Source organism: Crocodylus siamensis, chromosome 7, assembly GCF_052110815.1.
Source record: "Crocodylus siamensis isolate JL-2025a chromosome 7, ASM5211081v1, whole genome shotgun sequence".
In the NCBI taxonomy this organism is placed as follows: Eukaryota; Metazoa; Chordata; order Crocodylia; family Crocodylidae; genus Crocodylus; species Crocodylus siamensis.
The window spans coordinates 83,698,033-83,723,635 of NC_143401.1; the positions used below are offsets into that span (position 1 = coordinate 83,698,033).

A 25,603-nucleotide genomic window follows, 5' to 3' on the forward strand; every position below is an offset into this window, starting at 1 on the left:
CTCCATCCTTGGAAATTTTCAAGAGCAAGTTAGACAGACACTTGACTCTCTTAGGTAAGAGCTAAGGTCACCTGCAGGATAACACAATTGCCAGTACAGTCCTGGCTTCTGAGCAGCCAGTTTTCAGTACCATCTCCTTAAATATTAAACAAGCATCTAGGCAGATGTAATGGACACAGTGGCAACCCCTTGGGTGTAGTCTGTTTCCGTCACATATAAAATATACTGTAAGTATCTGCCTCATGGCGCACATTTCAGTTCATAAATAATTCTTGTTCATGGCAGGATAACGTATGCACTGCAAATATGCATTCAGAAAGCTGGAGAAGAAACAGTAAAACCACCCTTCCCCCTTTTCGGTCCCTCTAACTGATAAGCATGAAGGTGCATGTGCTTTTATGTATACAGTTTTAATAGTACTTTCCACTGCTTTTCTCTGTGCAGCAGCATCCTCTACAGCAACCATCTACTTCTTTGAAATTAGATTTCTGTATTTCTTAATACAGAATTGCCACTATGGGTAATACAGAATATGCCACTCTGTCCTGTATCTAATTTGTCCCTAAATTGCATCTAAATAGGCCCCTGAATCTAAGCTGACTCAGAATAACTCTCTTAGAACTTGAAATTGTTGAAGTTTTATTGACATCCTTGATTGTTTGTGGATTTAATGCTGTAAAGTGTCAATTTTTTAAATATTCAAATGGGAAAAAGAAAATAAAATGTTTGCCCTGAACAGTTTCTCATATTCTACTTTTCTTCATCATTTGCTATTGGGGAAAAAAGAAGAAAAAGTAAAAATGGGAGAAAAATCCACAATCCATAATCCCCCAAAAAAGAATGAAAGTACTTTCTTTCCAAAACCTAAAATGAGATTTTAAATTAAAAATTTCAATTCTTGTAAAAAAAAAAAAAAAGAAAGAAAAAAAATCTGAATGAAGATCTTTTTAAGGGAACACCCCCCCCCCCGGCAAAAAAACAAACAAACAAAAAACCTGGTTTCTGAACATCCCACCTATTTGCTACACTGGTTTGATAGATATTAGAAAGATTATCTAATAATTATTAATGAGATGAGAGAATAATGGAGTTAGTACAATTAATCCATGAAACAAGACATTCATGAAATGTCAGCCCTTCTGTTCATTAATTGTTCATGTACCAAACCGGATTTCTGTGAAGGTGTTTGCTTATCTCTAAGTATTGTCTAACAGTTTGGCTGAACCTTTTAAGGCCTAGAAGTTGGCAGTATGCCATCCATTTCAACTATCTGCAATTCACTGCATGTAGTTACCTAAGTTACTGGTAACAAGAAGCAATAAATCTGGGAGTGATCAACAGGGACCAGCCTTCAGACTGACTATCATTTTACCTAATAACATCGCCTGTTGTCTCTGCGTGTAGACTTTGGACTCACTTATATTTAAGGATACATATTTAAGCTACTAATGACACTTTTTGCTGCTGTCAGGACCATAGGTTTCTACTCTGATAAGTAAGTCCTTAATTGTTGGAACAAAAATTGTAAAGTTAAGTGTTTATTATATGGTGCTAAGATTTTTTTGACTGAGTTTGTTTCTGGTAGGAGTGGAAAAGAAGAGTATGTTAATGTAATATGTGCAGAATTCCTTAATTTGTAATAGCGTCATAGCAAACTTACACTGGTACAGCATGCCTGGCACATATTGAATCCATAAAGATAACAACTGTGAATTTGTGCTTCCAAAAGTAAAATGCTGGGCTCACAAACACTATTCAGCCAGAGGCTATAGAAAATCGATTTTTTTTTCTTTAGGACATGATTTGAACACAATTCATTTCCCTTTCTAAATTAGAAGCTTAATGTGGAACCTCTGGCTTTAATTCCTCCAGAGCCATTATGACCTTAGTTTCTCTCCCCTAACATCTGTTTTACCAAAAAGTTTTAAAGAGCTAGAAAAGCTCAATCTTTCCAGCAAAGCTTTCAGCATGGGCAAAAGCTGTTACCATCTGCACTTTATCTTATACACCTTATGCTACCATGGTTCATTTAGGACCTTTATGAAAAACGGCATCTTCCACAGCAATGATCCAAAATAGGTTTATGTGCATTCACTCATATACAAAAATGCACATTTATTGCGCACCTGCCATATTTGCACACACTACAGATACTAAAATGAAGCTGAGAATGAGCAGCAAGTCAAACAGGCTGTAGCACTCCATCCCAGGAGCTCTCGGGACAGATGGCTAATCAGTGAACTACAAGGATTTAAAAAAAAAAAAGAAAAAAGAAGACGGCACAGCCATGGCTCACCTTGCCAATGATGCTTGTAATCGCACATGCGTGACAGGGCAATCATCATGGCACAGTAGAGAGGCAGAATAGCTGCACAGAGTCGCCAGCTTTTCCCACGGCCATTTTCAGTGAAGCAATGCAACTTTCCAGCTAGGTAGAAGGTCGTAAAGCCAAGCCCTGAAAATGCAACTGACAGAGAAATATACCAAATTACAGAACCATAAAATTAACAAGACAAGAAGAATAAGAGTGTGTGCCTGCACGATTTAACTCATAGGAGCCCTCTGCTGCACCAGATCCTGATCCCGGAGGCACAGATCCTGAAGTTCTGTATACTTGCAGCTATTATTAGAATTTCCTTTTCAAAAGCACAGGCTGTGTACCTTAAACCCAGATCAAATCTAATGGTGCACTCTGGGAATTGAAGATGTTCTGTACTTTGTAGGAGGTACTTGGCACTTTCAGACTCGCACACCCATTCTGTAAGCTGTGAACATGTAGCCGACGAAGAAAAGGTGAAGTGACAACATAAACCCTCAATCAAATGACTCAGCTATTTGGATTACAGAAAGAAATGAGGTGCATGTCCCAAGCAGCTAACATTTCAACAGCTTTTTAGTAACAACAAGAGTGACATTGCTAACCTTACAATTAATACTGTGAGTTCTAAATTTGGGGGGCGCAGTCCCGCAGAAAATCAGGCCCATTGCCTGTAACCTCACCTAGGCAGCAACACAAAATAATGAAGATAAGGAAACCCTTCAGAATAAATCCATTTTCTTCTCATAGGTGTGCTTTTTGCATGCAATCCACTATATCCTCAAATACTGTGCTACCTGTACATTTTATAATATTTCCTAGAAAGATTTTGCCATTGATTTAATCTTTTAGTCTTTAGCCTTTGTCCATTACTATGTCAGTTTCACAACTCACTTAAGCACGTGTTACATTTTATATAAGTAACTACTTGGTTTTATGCATATGGTTAAAAGCCTTGCTGAACTGGGGGGGGTATGCTTGGAAAGGAATTTACAGTGTAAACAGATTCAGTGTAGACACAAATGTTTCAATACATTTCAAAGATATCTCTGGATTCCATTTACTTCCTTCTATTTAGCATACTTAGTTAGCAGTTATGACAGAACCCACATGCCAAATTTCTTTACGCTGGATGTTTTTTCCACTAACAGCTGTCGATGGAGCTAGAGTAGAGATATTTAAAATTTATATGATTTTAGCACATTTTAAGGTTCTGTTGTTAAATTAAAATCAATGTCAAACACACAGCTCTGGAAAGCAAGCCCTTCTGTTTTTCCAGATATCCAGAGACTGTACTGCCATTCTCACCTATAATCTAACCCAGTCTGGAAGAAACAGCAATAGAAATATAAGTATATGGCACTTTCTATGTTCATTTCCTAATCCTGTTACTAAATTCCAGTTCTAAGAGTAAACTAGAAATAAACCACTGAAAATTCCCATCATTTAAAGTTTTAGTTTCAGCCAATGTATGCCTGATTCTGATTCTAGAGGCAAATGTCTTTGTGAATGAACTCTTTTATTGGACCAACTGCATGCCTGCAGTAAAGTTAGTCAACCTTTTGAATGCAAGGCATTCTTCATCAGGTCTCAGGAAAGAAACAAGGAAATCAATTATTAAAAATAGTGGGCAGGGCTGTGAAAGTGGAGAGGTGAGAAGTTCCCAGAGTAGCAGACAAACAATTAGTAAAATAAAAGATTCTAACTCTACTCATACCTGCACAACCTGGAAAACAGCCTATCGCTAGGACCAACTGCTTTATGGGTGCACGACTAGAAGGCAATACATCTAATTAATACGATAAATTCATTATCCTGCTTTTGTTTAATTCCACAGCAAAATTCCTAGTGATGTTTGGTCAGGCCTAGATTTGTTTTCTAAGGCTCTTCAAATGCCCTTCAGCACATATTTTCCATGATACAAAGTAATTACTTTTGTGCTGTCCAAATGCATCTATGGAATGGCCAGTTTTAATTTGCTTCTACAATGAAGTATCTTCACAAGTTTAAACCGCACAGAGAATTGAACCTAATTACCAAAAGCTTGCTTTTCACCTTAGCGCATGCAAATAAATCAGTTCCTTTGAACAGAGGTGTCAGGGAAGGGATGGCTTGTATGTTAAATATCAAACTGGGGCTCCAAACTTCTAGTTCTCTCCTAGACCTCTTCAATCCAAGTTGATTTTCAGAAGAGTCTCCCTATCAGAAGAAGGCAGGAAGTGAACTTTGAAGGCAATTTCAGAATAATAAAGTCTTCCTAGAGAGCCGTTTCTTTTAGGACAGATGTCTGTCAACAAGTGACTCCTAGATGAGTATAAATCTACTTCATCCAACTCAAACTGAATCATAATTCTTCCCTGAAAGGTTTATATTGTTCATGATTTTTTCCTTCTTCCAATTTCCGTTTGGAAATCTCCCTTGTGATTCTTTCCATGATTACAAGAACCATGACTGGAATACCTCTAGTGCAGCTAAAAATGCAATAATTTGAACCAGTGAAACTGTGTGTGTAATATCTGCACACATCTAAGAGATCTAAGAGTTCAGCGAATTTCAATAAGCATCTGAAATGTCAACTGATTTTCCCAGTTTCTAAACTGCTAAGTGATACACTTGTGACATCGGTCTACAGTTCATACCTACTCATATTCAAAGTTGCTGTACTTTGAAAAGCAATTCCAGTGCAGAAAAAAACAGCAAATCTATTTTACATTTCCTTCTGATGAATAACATACTTCACCAGAGTAAAAACACCAGAGAGGAATTGCTTTGCATCTCTCCAGATTAGGCACCAACACTGAAGAGAAAAACAGCTATTAAAATGTGTTCCTATGTTAACGTCAATGCCTTATGTTTTATTAATGTGGTCAGAATATAAATGGCATCTGGTAATCAGAAAAACGATTTCTGAGTATTTATATCAATATTAGTTTATTACCAGAGGCTGCAGGAACCACTTTTCTTCCTAACACCATGCAACTAAAAACATGGGTGCCTGTTCCTTATGTTCTTTAATCTAACTATTTTTACTTCAGGCACAAAATTTCCATACTCATAATACAACCAATATTGGATTGCATTAAGATGCTGCAAGGCCAAAGATCTTTTATAAAGGCAGCAAAACAAATATTATTACTCAGAGCATAGTGGTACCCACTGTCATAAAAAAAAAATTCCCTGAAATCCATTTCAATACACTTAGTTCCTAAAAGCCCTTCCCATCCCCCAAAAGGCTTTTCTTTTAAGAGAAGATCATTAAGTTCAAATTGGGATGAGAAGTAGAGAACATGCTTGATATTTATTATTTGCATAGCCTCTCTCACCTCCGGGACTCTCAGAGAACTAGAGACTGACAAAAAAAGAAAAGTATTTGGAGTGTCTTTGCTTCAGCTATACAAAGTAAAAACAAAACAGATCATCAACAGGAGGTTTCAAAATCTTCTTTGTAAATGGCTCCATTTACATTTCTCTTTGCTGAGAGAACACTTTGAATTTTTAAACACTGGTGGTAATTCAAATGGAGCTGAAATGTCCAATTGCTGAATGGAATAGGGACAGTGGGGGAGTTGTTGGGACTGTCTGATCCAGATCTGAACTGCTGAGTAGTGGCAGTTTGCTCCTTACTATATGCATTATATATCTTAGTCAAGCCATCTATGCAAATTTTTATGCTCGATTTCTAGGCTCACTGCTAAATCTCTGTGGAGATCATTAAAAACTTTGCTTTGTGGAAAGAAGTCTTCTGAATTATGACTTTCCACTTTGTGCACTCAGATTTTTCTTGGGAATTCCCTCTGCGGTATATAAGCAAATGGGAAGCAGATGGAGATTTAGCTAGCTATATCCCTTGCAAACAGTAAGTGGGCGCATTATAGTACTATAACTTACAGGGCTTTGAATTTGAAACAAGATGGTAAATGAAATGTGAAGGCTTAAAGCACTGGACAAATTCAGATTAAACCTGACTCCAAGAACACAAGGCAAGTCAATCCCACGTTCTTTCCAGAGCTTCCATTTCTCCCTTTATTCTGTGCAATCTAATCTACAGAGCAGCATCCAGAACCATAACCGCGCTCTATATTGCTCTGGAGATTGGTGACAAAAGCTAATGACTTAAAAGAATGTTTCTGCAAAAGTGCAGTAGAAATTAATTGCAGATTTAGCTTGACAGGGTTAGAGTCCAACAAACTGGCTGGCAAAAAAAAATCTAATTTTTTTCTCATGATCCAAATTTGTTCAGAGCATGCAACACCTCCACTGAGTTCCTCATCAGAATGAGCAGGATCGATATTTACTGTATAGACAGAGAGGCAACATTTGCCTTAAATTGTCTGTGCCTGCAAATTCAAGGTCAGATAAAAAATATTGAGTGACAGACACGAAATTCAGAGGGACTTTTCCTCCACGCAATATGAAGAAGTGGAGCAATGAAGCTCTAGCTTGTGATTATGAAACTAATATTCTCTATCCTGGCTTTACATTGCAATATCATGAGATTAATTTTCCTCAGCCTGGACCTCAGCTGTTTTTCCCCCTGGTCTCTGTGTGTACAGTAGCAGCTGCAGAGGAGAATGTGGAATCAGTAGATAAAGGGGGAAGATCCAACCGCATACTCTGAAAACATTGCTTTACACTCTGTGGAAGCCACTTTTTGCTTGATGGCTACATTTTAAAGATATGTTTCCTCAACAGCATTAGGGTCCAGAGAAGGGCCACTCGTATGGTTAAGGGCCTGCAGGCCAGGCCCTACAAGGAGAGATTAGAGAAACTGGACCTTTTCAGCCTTCGCAAGAGAAGGTTGAGAGGCGACCTGGTGGCTGCCTATAAGTTCATCAGGGGGGCACAGAAGGGAATTGGTGAGTATATATTCACCAAGGCCCCCCCGGGGGTTACAAGAAATAATGGCCACAAGCTAGAAGAGAGCAGATTTAGATTGGATATTAGGAGGAACTTCTTCACAGTTCGAGTGGCCAAGGTCTGGAACGGGCTCCCAAGGGAGGTGGTGCTCTCCCCTACCCTGGGGGTATTCAAGAGAAGGTTGGATGTGTATCTAGCTGGGGTAATGTAGGCCCAGCACTCTTTCCTGCTTATGCAGGGGGTCGGACTCGATGATCCATTGAGGTCCCTTCCGACCCTAGCATCTATGAATCTATGAATCATTAAGGAGAAACAATTCAGTCGCATAAAGATAAACCTGTGCGGAATTATATGTGAATTCACTCCTTCACATTCAACCAATGTCATGTATTTCAGGGGGGGATGCTCAAGGTAAAGACAATAGCTCAGCTGTACTATGCCAAAAATGGACATACACCCTGACCACACGTTTGGGTATTAAACACATGAAAAGCATTGTCTAATGTTATATTAAAACAATTGTTATGATTTTGCGTTAAGAAGATAGATGTGAAACAATCAGTAGACCCATTGGTATAGATCTTTCTGTTCCATTTTCAGCTGCTTTGTTCCTGGTTGTAATTAATATTCAGAGCCACCTATATAATGAAGACAAGGAATGACCCACAGCAAGCCTGCCTAGGAAGCAGCTAGCACAATCTGAAATGAATGGGTCACAAGGATTTAGCTGAAAACACTGTTAACTAAGGTGAAGATTGATACTGTTTCAAAGTCCGGATATAAACATGTACGTGCCTTTATAAAAAGGAGAGGGGAAAATTATCTAAATATGTATTCCAAAAAAAGTAACAAGCTTCCAGCATTTGCTCAATCCCAATCTTGCCGTTACAAATCAAGACCATCATCTAAGAAGTGCTAAGTACACTCAATAATTACTCAGGACCTCAAAGAAGTTGTGAAAAACCTTGGAAGGTTGGACTTCAAGTGGTAAAGCATCACAGAGCTTGGCACATGTGTTGTGTTAAGAAAACAGCCCTATTTAAAAGATGTACTATGCTACTACTCTTTGTGCAGCAGTGGCATTGAGAGCTGAGGCGAGGTTCCCATTATGCTAAGCAGTGTGCAAACACAAAGTTGTTCAATGGGATTAGGTGCCTAAGATGCCTGTACAGTCAACTGATGAATTCCCATTGACCTTAATTTGGTGTCTCTAATGGGGCCTAATGCTCAGCCAGGAAGAGATGATAATTAACTAATAGGGAACACTGAACATGGGATTGACTGCTCTCTTGTTCTTCCTCAAAACTTAGGCAACTAACTCAGGGTGGCACCTTAGGTACTTCTATCAACATAGGTACCTTCCCTCTGGGTGGTCTGGATCCTTTCTCATTAGGGCATTTAATGAACACCACTAGCGCACTGACTTCAAAATGTAGCACAGCACTGTCAAAAGGCATTGTGTTGGTGATACCCGTCCTTTACGCATAGCTTATGTATTCACCCAGGAAGTGGGAGGACTGAATTCTAAGTCTATCGCAGCCTGAGAGCGTTTGAATATACAACTTTCACTCCCCAGAATGCTTTAACCACCAACCTATAAAATAGGCCAAGTGTAAGGGGTCCTGCACCCTATGTGTTGAGTCTAGGTCACTGGACAACAAAGAGTGCACATCACAGAGCAGAAGGACAAGAAACAAGAGACAGCCTTATTCTGTGATGAGGATACTCCCCTTGGATGTTCCAGACATCACCACCAGGAATTCTTATGCATTTTACATTGATAATCATTGATTTAAAAAACAGAATGTCCCTGACAGCAGGAACTTGGCCAGACGTGTTTTCCCTCAAGATCTCCCACTTTGTGGGCAAGTCTACATGTGCGCTCTACTGCGCGGCAGACTAATTTGCTGCACAGCAAAGCATCACCAACTGCATAAGTGACAATGAAGCCAGCGTAGATTAATTTACTGCGCTATCAGATAGTCCCATCAAAGACAAGTACTATCCAATGGCAGAGGAAATTACTTAACATGTATGGATGGTGATATCCACATAAATTTACTATGGTTCAAACTGCACCAGAGTTTATTCAGTCACTTTAATTGCACATGTAGATGCACACCCAGGTGAATGTTCTATAACAAGAAGCCTCTTTTTGCCTGCACATCCTCCCCACACCATTTTATGTATTTTTTTTCCTTTTTTTCTTCTAGGTATTGACATAGACCTAGTACACTCATTGCAGAGGTGTGGCAAGGCTCAGAGCAAGCCAGAAAGCTGAAGTTGCTTTCTGTAGGAGAAGCCTACAAACTACATCTACAGATCAATTGAGTTCAGTATCACTAAAGAAAACCAAAGAATTAAAATATCCTCTTCAAAGCAAAGCCTGTATGAGACAAGAAAAGCCAAGGTGCATTGAAAACATGACTAAATATATCCTGGTGAACACATTCCCCCTTTAAGACATATTTCCCAAAACAAACTTCCCATATCTGTCTAAAGTTTTATGCTAAATCAGTCTACTCCATCTAACCCAACACACTTATTTTCCCCTGTGGCCATTAATCATCACTACCTCACATTTGCATTTATTAATTAAGGTACATTTCTTTTTAATTTCATCTGTCTTGTCTTTCTTTGGCATTCTGTGTTTTATATTTTATACCTTTTAACAAATGTATTTTTCTGTAAAGTAAAGCCATACCTTGTATTACTAAAACTATTCTTATAAGAATACATTGAAATTGTATCACTGGAATTGCATTGCTGCACTGGGTCTAGTTTCCGGAATAAACAGGAGTGAATCTGAGTGAGCAATTAAGTAACAGGCAGAGCCAGCTGCTGTTACAAGTTAACGAGCGGCAATTAACAGCTCCCAGCCACATAGTGACTGGAGGAAGGTATCAATGCCACCACCTGAAACTCCACTGTATGTGCAACAAGGTATATGGTTTGAGATAATCAACACTGGAGACTAGATGATCCCCAATGGACTGCTCCTGCAACCTTAACAATACGACTGTTAAATTAATCAAATTTACAAACTGCCGCCTGACACTGCACCATCGGGCAGAACCCCCAGTGACTCTGACTAACAGCTGTCATGCACCACTCAAGACCCATGTGGGACAGTGACCTCCAGACTGGGCAGCCAAGATGATGCTGGGGGACCACAAAAGTCTGCCAGAGAAGGGATAAAAGGCAGAAGCGTAACCCTCAGCAACTCCTTCTCATCCAGCACCCAACCTACCGAGACAGAAGAACAAGCAGGCAACCTCCTTCTGGAGAAGACATTGCCTTGAAGGAAGCTGACCATCAACAGCAGATTCCAGCACCCCAGATAAGTATAAACCAACATTGTTGCTACCCTACTATTGCAGCAATTGTGTGTGTGAGTCCATGTGTGCTAGGGTGACCAATACCCATCATAACCCCCCAAAATTTGCACTTATAATTTTATTGTAACTTCGCATCCTGTCTAACAGATTAGAATTTATGATGATCCTAAGAGTTGGTCCTTTGTAGCCAACAGTTCTAACCACTGGGTTAGCGTGAAAAAAGTAAAGATCAACAGTAACAGTAGCTGGGCATGAAAGTGAATGTGCGGTGCTGTACTTTGTACTGAACGTAGCACTGTTGATGTCAATCAGGAGTTAGGGATGCTCTGCAAATGCCAACTGAGTGGGGATCAGGTAGCATTTAGGTAGCTACCAGAACTGGTCATACTAGAGTAAGGAGGTGATGTGCTTAATCTGGACTGCTTGTGGACGGCTCTCCAGGGATCTAGCAGGCCTCCTAAGGCTAAAAAAAAAAGCCTACAAAGGACGGAGGACAGGATTAATCTCCAAGGAGGATCATTCTGCACTGGTCCGGTCCTGCAGGGAGCAAACCAGGAAAGCCAAGGCTGCAACTGAACTCCAACTAGCTTCAAGCATCAAGGACAACAAAAAGTCCTTTTTCAGATATGTGGGGAGCTGGAGGAAAAGCAAGGGCAACATTGGACCCCTGCTAAAACAGATGGGGCAACTGACAACTGATGCCCAGGAAAAAGCCAACCTATTAAATGGGTATTTTGCATCAGTCTTTCATCAGTCTCATGGAACACCCATGCCCTCTACGGGACAGGGAGGTCCGGGTGGGGGAGATCCCCTGCCCTTCATAAATGCTGACCTTGTGAAGGAACATCTTGAGAAGCTGGATACCTTCAAGTCAGCCAGACCTGACAATCTACACCCCAGGCTACTCAAGGAGCTGGTGAGCGTCATAGCCCAGCCCCTGGCACGGATCTTTAAAAACTCCTGGCACTCTGGTGTAGTGCCCAAAGACTGGAAGAAGGCCAATGTGGTGCCTATCTTCAAGAAAGGGAGGAAAGCGGATCCGGCTAACTACAGGCCCATTAGCCTGACTTCTATCCTGGGGAAGATCTTAGAAAAGTTTATTAAAGAGGCCATCCTTAATGGACTGTCCAAGGCCAACATCCTAAGGGATAGCCAGCATGGGTTTGCCGTGGGTAGGTCTTGCTTGACCAATCTCATTTCCTTCTATGACCAGGTGACCTATGACCTGGACAAGGGAAATGAGATTGATGTCATATATCCTGACTTCAAAAAAGCCTTCTATCTGGTGTCCCATGATCGCCTCTTGGTGAAACTAGCCAACTGTAGCCTTGGGTCCACCATGATCCACTGGCTGGGAAATGGGCTCTGTGGTTGGACCCACATGGCAGTCACTCATCATGGTGTCCTGTAACCAGTGGGGTCCCGCAAGGCTCTGTCCTTGGACCCATCCCATTCAACATCTTCATTAATGATGTGGACATTGGAGTCAGGAGCTGACTGGCTAAGTTCGCCGATGACACCAAACTTTGGGGCAAAGCATCCACACCAGGTAAAAGGCGAGTAATCCAGGCTGACCTGGACAGGCTCAGCAAATGGGTGGACAAGAACCTGATAGTGTTTAACATCAAAAAATGCAAAGTTCTCCACCTTGGGAGAAAAAACCTGCAGCATCCTTATAGGCTCGGCAGTGCTACGTTGGATAGCACTACAGAAGAAAGAGACTTGGGGGTCATCATTGACCACAAGATGAACATGAGCCTGCAATGCGATGCTGCGGCTAATAAAGCGACCAAAACGCTGGCTTGCATCCATAGATGCTTCTCGAGCAAATCCCAGGATGTCATTCTCCCTTTGTACTTGGCCTTAGTGAGGCCGCAGCCGGAGTACTGCATCCAGTTTTGGGCTCCACAATTCAAAAAGGATGTGGAGAAGCTTGAGAGAGTCCAGAGAAGAGCCACGCGCATGATCAGAGGTCAGGAAAACAGACCTTACAATGACAGGCTGAGAGCCATGGGACTCTTTAGCCTGGAGAAGCGCATGCTCAGGGGTGATCTGATGGCCACCTATAAGTTTATCAGGGGCGACCACCAGGATCTGGGGGTCGAACGGTCACAAACTACTACAAGACCGTTTCAGGCTGGACATAAGGAAGCATTTCTTTACTGTCCGAGCCCCCAAGGTCTGGAACAGCCTGCCATCGGAGGTGGTTCAAGCACCTACATTGAACACCTTCAAGAGCAAATTGGATGCTTATCTTGCTGGGATCCTATGACCCCAGCTGACTTCCTGCCCTTTGGGCGGGGGCCTGGACTCAACGACCTTCCAAGGTCCCTTCCAGCCCTAACGTCTATGAAATCTATGAAAGCACCTATGGAACTTCTAAAGCCAAAGTTGAGGTACCTAATTATTCTAGGTGCTTAGCACTTATGGTACAGGGTCAACCTGAATCCTTTTTGGACTTAGGCACCTAAGTTCCACCCGAGTTCCCTGTAAGCACTTATAAGAATGATTTAGATCAAGCCTTATGTGCTGACATCCAAAGGATAATATATCTCAAAATAGAGGAAAATAGATAGAGCTACATTCTATTCCTCCATTTCCTAGCTATCCTGATAGCATCACACAGACTACTGGGCCTGTGGGGCTGCTTTAGTTCCAGTGAAGATTCTGTATTTGCAAACCTTTGTCCCATTCAGAATGGAAGCTGAAACCGTCCTGGGAATTGTAGTGCAAGCCAAGGACTTTTAAAAGGAAATTCTATAGTTCACCCTGCTAATGTTGTTTTTATACTGAAATCTTTTTACTCCCAAGTACAACCAACAAAGAAAGCTTCATTGCAAGTGCACATTACATTCCTTAGCATCCATTTCTGTACGTATCATTAGTTATTCCTTTTTTGCTGGTACAGACTGATGGTTACGTAGACCTGCAAGTTAAAGGTGTCTAATTGACTTTCCCTTAAGTATTACTGAAAACCTATTTAGTTACTGTACAGCACGTTCCACCCACAATGCATACCTAAGGGATGTTACCAAGGAGTCTCGCTAGCTCTCTGTTTATCAAAGGAACGCGCAATTTTCATTCAAAGTCAGGCTTTTTGGAATACTAGTGTGGTAGTGGATTTGGTCGGGCTTCTGGCCTGCTTGACTAGGAAAACAGACAGAGACCAGAAGTGCTGATACTGCTTATTTCAGTTATATGTTCTGAGATAAGGAATCCTGCATGCCTTGTTTTGTCTTGATATATTACCCTGTGCACAGATGTTTTCTTTAAGTAAACTGTCTGTATGTCTGTGTGTGATTTACCATTGTTTTGTTTCTCCAAGGTTGTATTTTTTTCTCTTTCTCTGTCTTAACCATGTATAAACATGGTTGTAAACTTATAGAGTTCAAGAAATCCTTTGAAACAGACAAGCCGGTGATTCCCCTTGCTGTATGGAATTCTCCCTGTGATCACAGTATAGCCCTAAATAAAGAAAAGCTGGCTCTGTCAGTTCTGATTCAACCACAACGCGAAGTTTGATTTCTTCCACTCTAGCTACACGTGGGACCACCTTGCCACATGTACAGGCTAGCTTGCTGCACAGTTAGCTTACATAGCCTCTTGGGTTTACTGCTGCTGTGCAGAATACAGCCTATTTTGTTTGTGGAAAACAGCCATTTTGAAAGACCATCATTTAAAGCAAGAAGGGATCATTGGTGCTGACTTCCTTTTTATTGCTGGCCATTAGCTTTCATCCTGTCTCCCCTGCATTGAGCTAAATAGCTTGTATTTAATCAAACACCATCAAGACAGCCTTGATGTACAAACATCAAGGGGTGGAGAACCCACCACTTTCCTTATTAATTTGTTCTAGTGGCTAATCAACTTCCTAAATGGTGCCTTATTTCAACTTAATTTTGTCTGGCTTCAGCTTCCCCCCGTTGTTTTGCCTTTTGTTGGATTAAAGGTTTTGGGATACAGTATTCCCATCCCAAGGAGCTATTTATAGGTTGTAAGTACTACCACTCAATCTTCTGCTTTGATTACCAAAGCAAATTGAGCTCCTTAAGTAACTGTATTTTTTCTATCCCTGAAATCATTGCTGTGGCTCTTTTCTGCTCCCTCTGCAAGTTTGCAGAACCCTTTATAAACAAGAAGTGGAATAGGAGTCCAGTGTTGGTCTCATCACAAGGTAAATCTACACAAGGTGTTTACTACGGAGTTGCCTACTTAGCTCAGCAGCAAACATTTCAGCATCTACATATGTAAGACAATTAGACTAATAAAATACAAGTATTATCCTGCTGCAGAGTAAAAAACTCTGCAGTAGAGCATATGTACCTGCTGACACGGCTGGCTGGGACACAAAGGTAGAGGTGTACTGATACATTGGTCCAATATCGGATTGGTACAGATATAAAGAAAATTGGCTGTAAATGGGCCAATACAGCTGATAATTTGGCCAATAAATGCTCATGCATGCGTACAGCCATGAGCAGAGCCCGGCAGCATGGAAAGCTGTGTGCAGCTGGTAAGACTGGTGTGGTAGAAAGGAAGGGGGGGAGGAAGGGGCATGGGGGAAAAAGATCAACTCCCACTGTGGTGAGGGAGGGGGCAGGTGCTGCCCAGCAGGGGCGGGGCATGGGACGGAGCCACAGCTCATTGGGGGGGGTGCTCCCACTGTTGCTTGCACCCTGGGAGCCACCGGGGGGGGGGGGTGGCATTTGCCCCTGGATCTGTGTGAGGTGGGTAGGCTGCAGCTGGAGCTCCAGGCTGGAGCTGGGGCTGCTCTGGGCTTATCTCAAAAGGGGCTGGGCATGGGGCAGGGGCTAATGGAGGGGGCTGCAGCCAACCCCAATTTTGCTGTAGCCCCACTCACAGTGCCACCACACACGCAAGGCAGCCTTGGCTCTTCCCAGCGCGTGGGTGGAGATGGGGCATTGAGCAGGGGCTGCGCCAGGTGCGCAGTAGCAGCAGCGCTAGGAGCAGGGCTATGGTGGAATTTGGGGTGGCTGCAGCCCCCTCCATAGCCTCCTTCCTGAGCCCAGCCCCCACTGAGAAGAGCCTGGCATAGCCCCAGCTTCATCCCACAGCTGCAGCCTGCCTCCCCTGCCCTACTCAGATCTGGAGGCACATGCACCCCCACCCCCTGTGTCCTCCTGGGGTGCAAGTAGCAGAATAAGCTCCCCCACAACGAGCCACAGGTCTCCCCACCCCAGCTGGGCAGCGCCTGCCCCTGACTCCTCCCTCACCACAGGGGCCCTTGATCTGCCCCCCCCCAAAGCCCTTCCCCTCCCCTTCCATCACAACAGACTTACCAGCTGCATGCAGCTGTATCAGAAATCAGATCAGTATTGGCCAATATGCTTTCTTAAAAATTGGCTGTCGGTATTGGCCCCCTAAATCTCTATCGGTGCACCCCTACACAAATGTGCTCCAGTGCTGGGGCTGCCTGATGGTTAGCTCCACACTGGAGCACCCTCATGCCCCAGCGACCCCCTCCACAGCACACTGAGCCAGTGGGGAGGAGCCCCAGGGTGGGAGGCTAACTCTGGGGGGTCCCCTGCCAGCCAGGGCTGCACTAACACAGTTCAATGTGCTGTGGTCCCGGGCGCATGTTCAAACGGTGTACCCAAGAGCAATAAACTCTGGAGTTTATTGCTTCATATTAATTGCACAGGAAGACATTCACACACAGAGGTAAACTGAGCCTTCCATTATTACACTCCTCTACTCTTAAACTGAGTGGCTTTGAGAAAAGGCTACCCTCTGATGACTAGTAGCCTTCCAGTAGCCCATGTTTATACACTTAGGAGCCTTAAAGTGGCATCTTTTTTGTTGTTTTTTAGCATGCATCTGAAGTGCACTACACAGAGAGCTAAGCTAGCTCTAAATATGCTATTTTGAGTACTGGAAGCAACTAACACAAGAGCAGAGAGCACTCAGTGAGCTAAATTACCCCACTGAGAAGGGCTGCGAATGAGGATCAGTTAGCCCAGATTGAACTAACTTGGCTATCATCCACAGCATTCAGTGTACTCAGTCTATTATGTGCCTGAGTGCTGGCTGAATTACACATAATCCTTTCACTAACAGCATCACTCACCTGACTACTGTTCTTATTAACAGTAATTCTTTTTTCTTTGCTGTCTATCTTCCTACCATCTGATATTCCTTTATTCGTTGCTGCACCTTCATTTACCTGATTTTCTTCTTCCTATATAAGAAAAGCGGGTGCGGAGATTACATGAGCCTAATCCTCCTTTTTTTCAGTCATTCAGAGGGCTGGTACCCAAGATACTCAGGTGGAATCATCTGAGAAGAAATGAACCTTTTCATGAGTACCTCCTAGTATAAGTATCCCCAAATCTTTCTTATAGTACCAATTTGTTAAGTCTTGATACCTTCCCATGCCTTCAACTCTTCTTCTCCAAGGCCTGAAAGAATTCAACTCAAGATCTCTTTAGTCTTCAGTTCTTTGCTTATCTCCACTAACCTGAGCCATAGTCATTTTGATCTGTTTAGCAGAAATTTGGCATTATTATTTCTCCCAACATAGGTGCTCAATGATTTTTTATGCCCTTTTGGGATCCTTTCCAGCCTCAGGTCCATGTCTTGCATTCTTGCTAATGGCCAACAGTGCACATTTCTGTTCTCTAGATCTGAGCTGATGATCAGACACCACGTAAAAAGAAGTCCCCAGCCACAGAGACCCAGACCTGCCTCTTCCTGGTGTTGATGCGTCTCTGGTTCTCCCTCTTCCTTCTTTCCTTCTTTCTGTAGTCTGCTTTCTCTCACAGTCTCCTTCACTCTAGTGCCTAGCATTTCCAAGCCTTTTCTTTTGTTCTTGTAGAATAAGCCATTCTTTTCTTTTGCCTTGCCATCTCATTGTCCTGAGATGCCCATTTCTCTTCATGTTCCTGTGCAGAGACCTTCTTTAACTCCGTTCTTCCTCTCTGTCTTGTACCTAGGTGTCACCCTCCATTTTTCTGCTTACACAACTGATTTGTCATTATGATGCTAATTATAAATATTACAGTGATTAATACTAGAGATGGGGAAAACAGAAACCTTTCATTGGACTGTTCCTTCCCCCTGAATATCTGGCAAGAGTTCCTCTGGGAAAAAGAACTTTGCATCCATTAAAAAAAAAAGCCCTTCCCTTTCTGAATTCATTGTTGGTAGAATATAAGCGTGCCTCCCCAATAAGAAAGTGTTTTGATCTGATAGAGAAAGTGGAAGAATATGCAACTAAAAAGAGCTATGATCATTTGATTTGCAGCGTTTTAGACTGTTCATTTGACTTTGGTACCTAAAAAATAAGAGTGTAAATTTTACTCAAGTTATTTTAACAACCAATGTGTTATTCAAACTACACATCATGATGTGCTGACCTGCTGTATTTTTCCATTTTTAATGTCTACTCGGTTCTGAAGAAAATTACAGATGTGAACGAGTGCAAAGCTGTCACACATCTGGAGGTCTCAGTTGAGGTTATAAAACACTTAAGTGCACTTAACATGCCTGCTGACATGACAGCAGCAGGAAAGCAAGGTGTAAACAGAGACGGTGGTAGGAGAAGAGTCCAAGTAACAAAATACTAATACTTAGATTAAAACTATCCACTGACAATCATGCAATAATTTGTCAATCCCAATTCAAGACAGTAGAAATTATTAGTTATAACATGATACTTAAAATCAATAATTTATTTAGGAATATGTTATTGTTAATGGTTCAAAAGTAGATTAAATGAACTAGGAGTATATATCACTGCATGTCTTAGCTGGAACTATTAGATTATAAATATTAATGCCTTGATTTTTGGCTACAAAACACAGGGGCATCTTTAAATCAACTCAGAATGAGGGGGTTCCCCTTTTATATTCAGAATTTTCATATCACTGATGTCAGTGGATGGCAGAGAATGAGTAAAAATAAACCTGATGACAATGATCTGAGAGAGAGGGTAATCATTCTTTTCCATCATAACCAGTGAGCTGCTGTACTTTTGTACAGAAAAAAAATGAAAGGAAATATTTGAAGAAGCTTATGTAATATTTACAGAGCACCGAGGGTGTGCTAGGTACTTTGCAGACAAGGCGAAAGACAAGGACTCTGCTGAACGAGTTTGCATTCTGTGCCCTGATCCTGCGACTAGATCACAACAGGAAGCCCCCTTACTCTATATGGTACCCACTGAAGCCAGTGTGGCTTAAAAAGGGTGTAAGGTTTACCCCTGATATCTGATTGTCGGATCAACAGTACATACAGGATAGAAGCTGTTGTTGAAGTACATGCAAGCACCTGAGCTAGTACCTAGGCTCCATAATCTGCACTGGCTCCCTGTGGATTTCTGCATGCAAGCAATGACTTGGACATTTCTCAAATACCTAAGGTCCAATATGCCTCAGAGAACACCTCTCTCTACTGTTTGAGGGGGGAGGGAAATGAAGATGGGCAATCTTAAATTGCTGAACACAGACATATTTTAAGCTATATCACTGGGGTTCACCTGGAGTACATGGTTAAGAGCTCTTATTAGATATTTATAATGAAAATATATTCATTTTATGTTTATGTGCCTTGTGCTTGGTTTGTTTCTGGTAATCTTTTTTGCAAGCGTTTAACAAAAGGGTGTGGCCACAGGAACTAAGTACAGACAATCAAAAAGCCCAAGGCTAAACCGATTCAATCTTTGCAGGTTAACCTAAGCTGTGTAGATTGAACCAATAAGCAAGTGAACAGACACTGACTTTTGATACTGGAAATGCAGCCACATGCCTGCAGTGGCCCAGGCCAGAATTCGGGGGGCACTAGAGCATGCCTCCCTACTCAGGTGGAGCAGATCGCTTAGGCCAAGTCCAGCCTGCCCACCCTGAAAGCAGGGGGTATGCAGGGGAGATGCAAAGCATCCTGGGATGCTGGGGGACTGTGAGTTAACTTGAATCTGAAGCAGATCTGAGACAGAACCTAAATCAGTTAAGTCTGATACGATATCCATCCTGGTTTATCTTAAACCAGTTTCAGCCATTTTGAAAGCGTTTTATGTGCATTGAACTTCCATTGTTACAGATTTGAATTGCTTTACAATCACTTACACTGGTTTATGTGTAATTTCTGTCCCTAGCCATGGAGACATGAGAGGCATCCATCTTGAAATCTGATCTATTCAGGCCATAGGCCTTGAGGCTGGACACCTTCAAGTCAGCTGGCCCTGACAGTTTACACCCCAGGGTACTCAAGGAGCTGGCTAGCATCATAGCTTAGCCCCTGGCATAGATCTTTGAGAGCTCCTGGTGCCCGAAGTGCCTGAAGATTGAAAGAAAGCCAATGTGGTGCCTATCTTCAAGAAAGGGAGGAAAGTGGATCCAGCAGACTATAGACCCACCAGCCAGACCTCTATCCCATGGAAGGTCTTAGAAAAGATTATCAAAGAGGCCATTCTTAACAGACTGGCCAATGGCAACATCCTGATGGATAGTCAGCACGGGTTTGTCGTGGGTAGGTCTTGCTTGACCAATTTCATTTCCTTCTACAACCAGGTGACCTATTACCTGGACAAAGGAGAAGAGATTGATGTCATATATCTTGACTTTAAAAAAGCCTTCGATCTAGTATCCCATGATCACCTCTTAGTAAACCTAGCTAACTGCAGCCTCAGCCACATCACAATCTGCTGGCTGGGGAATTGGCTCCATGGTAGGACCCAGAGGGTAGTGGATAATGGAAGTCAATCATCATGGTGCCCTGTGACCAGTGGGGTCCCCCAAGGCTCTGTCCTTGGGCCTATACTATTTAACATCTTCATTAATGATGTGGACATTGGTATCAGAAGCAGACTGGCCAAGTTTGCCGATGACACCAAACTCTGGGGTAAAGTGTTCACACCTGAGGACAGGAGGGTGATCCAGGCTGACCTTGACAGGCTCAGGAAATAGGCGGATGAGAACCTGGTGTTTAACATTGAAAAATGCAAGGTTCTCCATCTTGGGAAGAAAAACCTGCAGCATCCTTAAAGGCTCAGCAGTGCTATGCTGGCTTGGGGGGTCACAAAAGGGACTTGGGGGTCATGATTGACCACAAGATGAACATAAGCCTGCAATGTGATGCTGCAGCCAGTAAAGCAAGCATAACACTTGCTTACATCCACAGATGCTTCTCAAGTAAATGCAAAGACGTCATTCTCCCATTGTACTTGGCTTTGGTGAGGTCACAGCTGGATTACTGCATCCAGTTTTGGGCTCTGCAACTCAAAAAGGTTGTGGAGGGTGCAGAGGAGAGTCGTATACATAACAAGAGGTCAGGAAAGCAGACCTTATGAAGAGAGGCTGAGAGCCATGGGACTCTTCAGCCTGGAAAAGCGCAGGCTCAGGGGTAATCTCGTGGCCACCTATAAGTTTATCAGGGGTGACCACCAGGATCTGGGGGAACGTCTGTTCACCAGAGTGCCCCAAGGGATGACAAGGTCGAACAGTCACAAACTCCTGCAAGACCGTTTCAGGCTGGACATAAGGAAGAGCTTCTTTACTGTCCAAGCCCCCAAGGTTTGGAATAGCCTGCCATTGGAGGTGCTCCAAGCACCTACTCTGAACACCTTTAAAAGATATCTGGATGTTTATCTTGCTGGGATCCTATGACCCCAGCTGACTTCCTGCCCCTGGGGCAGGGGGCTGGATTCAGTGATCTTCCGAGGTCCCTTCCAGACCAAATGTCTATGAAATCTATGAAATGGTACAGAGTTACCTACATAGATTCTATGAACTGCATATCATGAAACTGCAAAGTGAAGATGGAAATCCTGAGGAAAAAAAATCATTTTTTGTGCCTGTTTGCTAGGAATAAGGTGATCCTATGTGCAGCTTCAGCTCATGAAGTTTTAAAGGTCTGGTTTGTTAAGCATGGCACTACATACATCTTCCTTACTTTTAACTGCTTTTGTACTGAAGAAAAATCCTCACTATATCCAAGGAGAAACAAATTATGAAACTGCAAACCAACAATTTACAAATGCCTACATAACAATCTGTCTGTTTGCAGCACTTCATACTTGCAGTGATTACTGTATATATTCCAAATGCAAATGCAAACAGATACTATTCATCACTGGAATTGCATGGAAGTGTACTGCAATCTTAGCTGGGGCAACTGGTGGGTGTTTTCAGTTTCCCACTGTTCAAAGAATGAATATTTATCTTTCCTAAAGGAAAATGTATGATAGCAGATGGTTGTGTAAATGTTAATGCTGATTCTGAATTCAAAGAGGACTTGATAGAAAAAAATCTCCCTGAGAACATTTACTGCTTTGTTACAGACAACAGAAATGTTTTTTAACAAGTGGGATAATCTTTTGATTTAATTGTATTTAATTGTTGTCATAAAAAACAAAGACAATTCAGCATGCAATAGATATTAAAGAGCTGAGCACACAAGTGTATACAAACATACAGAAGACAAAAGGGAAAAGATATCAGAGGCAGGGATACTGCAGGACAGGAGTGCACCTAACATCACCATAAAGGAAATTAGCTGGTATTACGTATTCCTTTCTGTATTTTCTCTGTAGGATTCTTTTATTCAACTGCTAAAAAAATGGAGCCAATTTACATTAATATCATTATGATCCACTTTTTTTGTTTCATCTTCCAGCTCCATCTTATGGACCTATTAAGCCAAGGTATCATGCCTGAAGGAACTCGTGAGCATGTCAGCACTACCAAAAGATGAGAAATACACTAGCAAATGAGTCTCAAGTTTATGCTAGCCAGCCCACCTGTATTAAAAACAAGTTTCCTAGCAAAGGCTAGGGCTTCTGCATAAGGAAGATTTTTTGTGAAAGTTCATATTTATATAGACTCAGAATCTCAGCATGGATTCACCAGGGGCAACTCATGCCTGACCAGCCTGATTGCCTTCTATGGTGAGGTGACTGGTTCTGTGGGTGTGGGGAGACCAGTGAATATGGTATACCTTGAGATTAGCAAGGCTTTTGATACAGTCTCCCATACCATTCTTGCAGGCAAGCTAAGGAAGTACAGGCTGAATGCATGGACTCTAAGGTGGACAGAAAACTGGCTAGAGCATTGGGCTCAAAGAGTAGTAATCAATGGCTCGATGTCTACCTGGCAGCCAGTATGAAGTGGAGTGCCCCAAGGGTTGGTCCTGGGGCTGATTTTGTTCAATGTCTTCATCAACAAACTGGAAGATGGCACAGAAAGCACCTTCAGCAAGTTTGCAGATGACACCAACCTGGGGGGAGTAGTAGACACACTGGAGGTTAGGGCTAGGATGCAGAGTGACCTAGACAAATTGGAGGACTGGGCCAAAAGGAATCTCATGAGGTTCACCAAGGACAAGTGCAAAGTCTTCCACTTAGGATTGAACAATCCTATGTACCGGTACAGGCTGGGGGCTGACTGGCTGGGCAGCAGCTCTGCAATAAAGGACCTGAGGGTTACAGTGCACAATAAGCTGAATATGAGCCAGCAGTGGGCCCTTGTTGCCAAGAAAGCTAGCAACAACCTGGGCTGCACTGGTAGGTGAGTTGCCAGTAGGTCAAGGGAAGTGATTATTCCCCTCTATGCAGCACTGGTGAGGCCACATCTGGAGTACTGTGTTCAGTTTTGGGGCCCAATACAAAAAGGACATGGACAAATTGGAGAGAGTCCAGCGAAGGATAACAAAAGTGGTGAGGGGGCTGGGGGACCTGACTTATGAGGAAAGACTCAGGGAACTGGTCTTATTTAATCTAGAGAACACGAGACTGAGAGGGGACTTAATAGCAGCCTTCAACTACCTGAAGTGGGAAATGGGGGTTGAAAGAGAGTGGAGTAGGACTATTCTCAGTGGTGGCAGATGACAGAACAAGGAGCAATGGTCTCAAGTTGCAGCAAGGGACATTTAGGTTAGATATTAGGAAGGCTTTTCTCACTAGGAGGGTATTAAAGCACTGGAACAGGTTACCCAGAGAGGTGGTGGAAGCCCCATCCTTGGAGGTTTTCAAGAACTGGCTAGACAAAACCTTGGCTGGGATGATCTAATTGGGGCTGGTCCTGCTTTGAGCAGGGGGTTGGACTAGATGTGACCTCCAGAGGCCCCTTCCGACTGTAACTTTCTATGATTCTAACTCCAGGCAAACCTAGAGTAAGCTAGTCCTGGAGAAATACATTTTATAGAATTTATTTCCAAATTACTCAAAAATTCAAACAGCCCTTGCTGTCTGCTGTTTGATGGGTAAATCTGCACGAGAACAGGAAATAAGTATAACATGAAAATCCTGCACATTCCTAGGGTCACATTAATAAACTGATAAATCCTGCAAAAGATTTCTTTCCGCATATCTAAAAAATTATTTCTTTATTTCCCTCGACTATTCTTTAGGAGAATTAAATATTTCAGAGTGACATTACTATAAAGTTGTTAATTAACAAATTTATCTTGAAAATAGGAAAGTAGTGGCAATTACAGCTGAGAACCTGGAGCACTAGCACATCTATTACTTAAAGTGTTCAATCTACAATGATGGAAATATAGTTATCTGCCATGAAATTACTAACAGAAGATAATTAAAAGTTTAAATTTAGATACCCAGCTATAATTACACATGCTGAGGAATATTTGAAATAAATGTTCCCCATATAGCAAACAATCCTATTGAAATTCAACATTTTACCACTCTATATATTAATCACTTAACTTCTTAAACCCTGAATAAAAAGTAAAAACACTGTATTTTCTGCAATTCCCTTGTTCATTTTTTTTTTTTTTATGAACAGGGAGGATCTTGTCCTTTCATATCTACTATTCCATATTTTCCAAGGACAATCTTTTCCCTTTCAGTGGCACAAAAAGGCATGCAGTAAATTCTACATTGATATAATTAGTGTTTCATAAGGCACACGTGATTCTGTTGTACACTGCATAGTTGTCTTTGATATCCTAATAGTGGATGACTCCTCTAGGGGGTATCAGTATGATAATGAACTGTACAAAAGGAAATGTTGCCACTTTTGAGAATATTTAACTGCCAAACCAAAGGGAAAATAAACTATTCAAGAATCACAGCATCATCAGCACATAGGATGACAACAAAGGTATCAGTGCCATTTGCAATGGTGGCTTTTTTGATGAGAACATTTGAACCCTACTGAGACTCCAAACTCATTTCACAATGGGCCCCAGACTGCTCCTAGGCTATTTATGGAGCTGGTTTTGACACGTCACCACAATGAAGGACATAGCAAAAACTAAAATGGAGGTTCCAGAACAGAGAGAGAAATGGCAAAAGGAACATTACAACAGTGGTGGATGTTAAAAGAAAAGAACCCCTTTTTGGTTCTCAGTGGCACTCTGCCAGGTGTTAGCCCTTGTTCGTTTGTGCCTCGGAGTGGAGACTCCCGGCTCCTAGAATGGAATACAAGTAGAACAGCCTGATTATACCAGACAGTTGTGCTCCTTCCTTGGAACCAGTGAAATAATGATCAGCAGCCTTCTTAAAAAAAGTTAACGTATTAGAACATTGAACAAAGCATAAGAGAAGATATTTTCAAAGGAACGAGCAGCCTATATGACTATTCAGACTATGCCTATTCTGCAGATCTTTGTCAACATATCTGTAGTAGGCAGATGTGTGTGCCTGATCAATACAGTGATGCTATCAGAAACCTCAACTGGAGATGCAATTAAACTGGTAAAACTGCTTTTGCTTGTTCCCTTTGTAAGGTAGTTTAACTGTGCTGGTACAAAAAATTGTTGTGTTAATAAAAGTGTGTCCATACTAGTTGCTGGTATAGTGTTAGTAATTCTATACAGATAAACCTCTCCTAGAGTAAGTAACCATGGTTTCAATCTCACCTAAGCTTACAATTCATTACTGGCAGAGACAGACCCCCCTAAAGAGAAAGGAACGAACCTCCACATACTGAAGTTCCAGGGTGCCTACAACGCACACGGAGCCTGCTGGAGCATGGCAATTGCCATGGCTCCAGCAGCCTCCTGTATCTTCTGCATCTGCGTCCCCAGTTAAAAATGGAGCCAGGGGTGCTTGAACTAAAACTTGTTGAACAAACTTTAGTTCAAGTGCCCCACCAGGGCCATCCCTGGGGGGGGG

At 42.2% G+C, this 25,603-nt stretch overlaps 1 protein-coding gene across 2 annotated transcripts in view; it reads right to left on the reverse strand.

Annotated features, from left to right (window-relative positions):
* PLPP4 (phospholipid phosphatase 4) overlaps nt 1-25,603 on the reverse strand; it is a 113,487-nt gene that overhangs the window by 12,877 nt on the left and 75,007 nt on the right. For both annotated transcript variants that reach the window (XM_090058242.1, XM_090058243.1), the window contains exon 6: nt 2,297-2,467. In XM_090058242.1, coding sequence (XP_089914368.1) covers nt 2,297-2,467 — 171 coding nt within the window. The remainder of the gene's footprint in view (nt 1-2,296; nt 2,468-25,603) is intronic.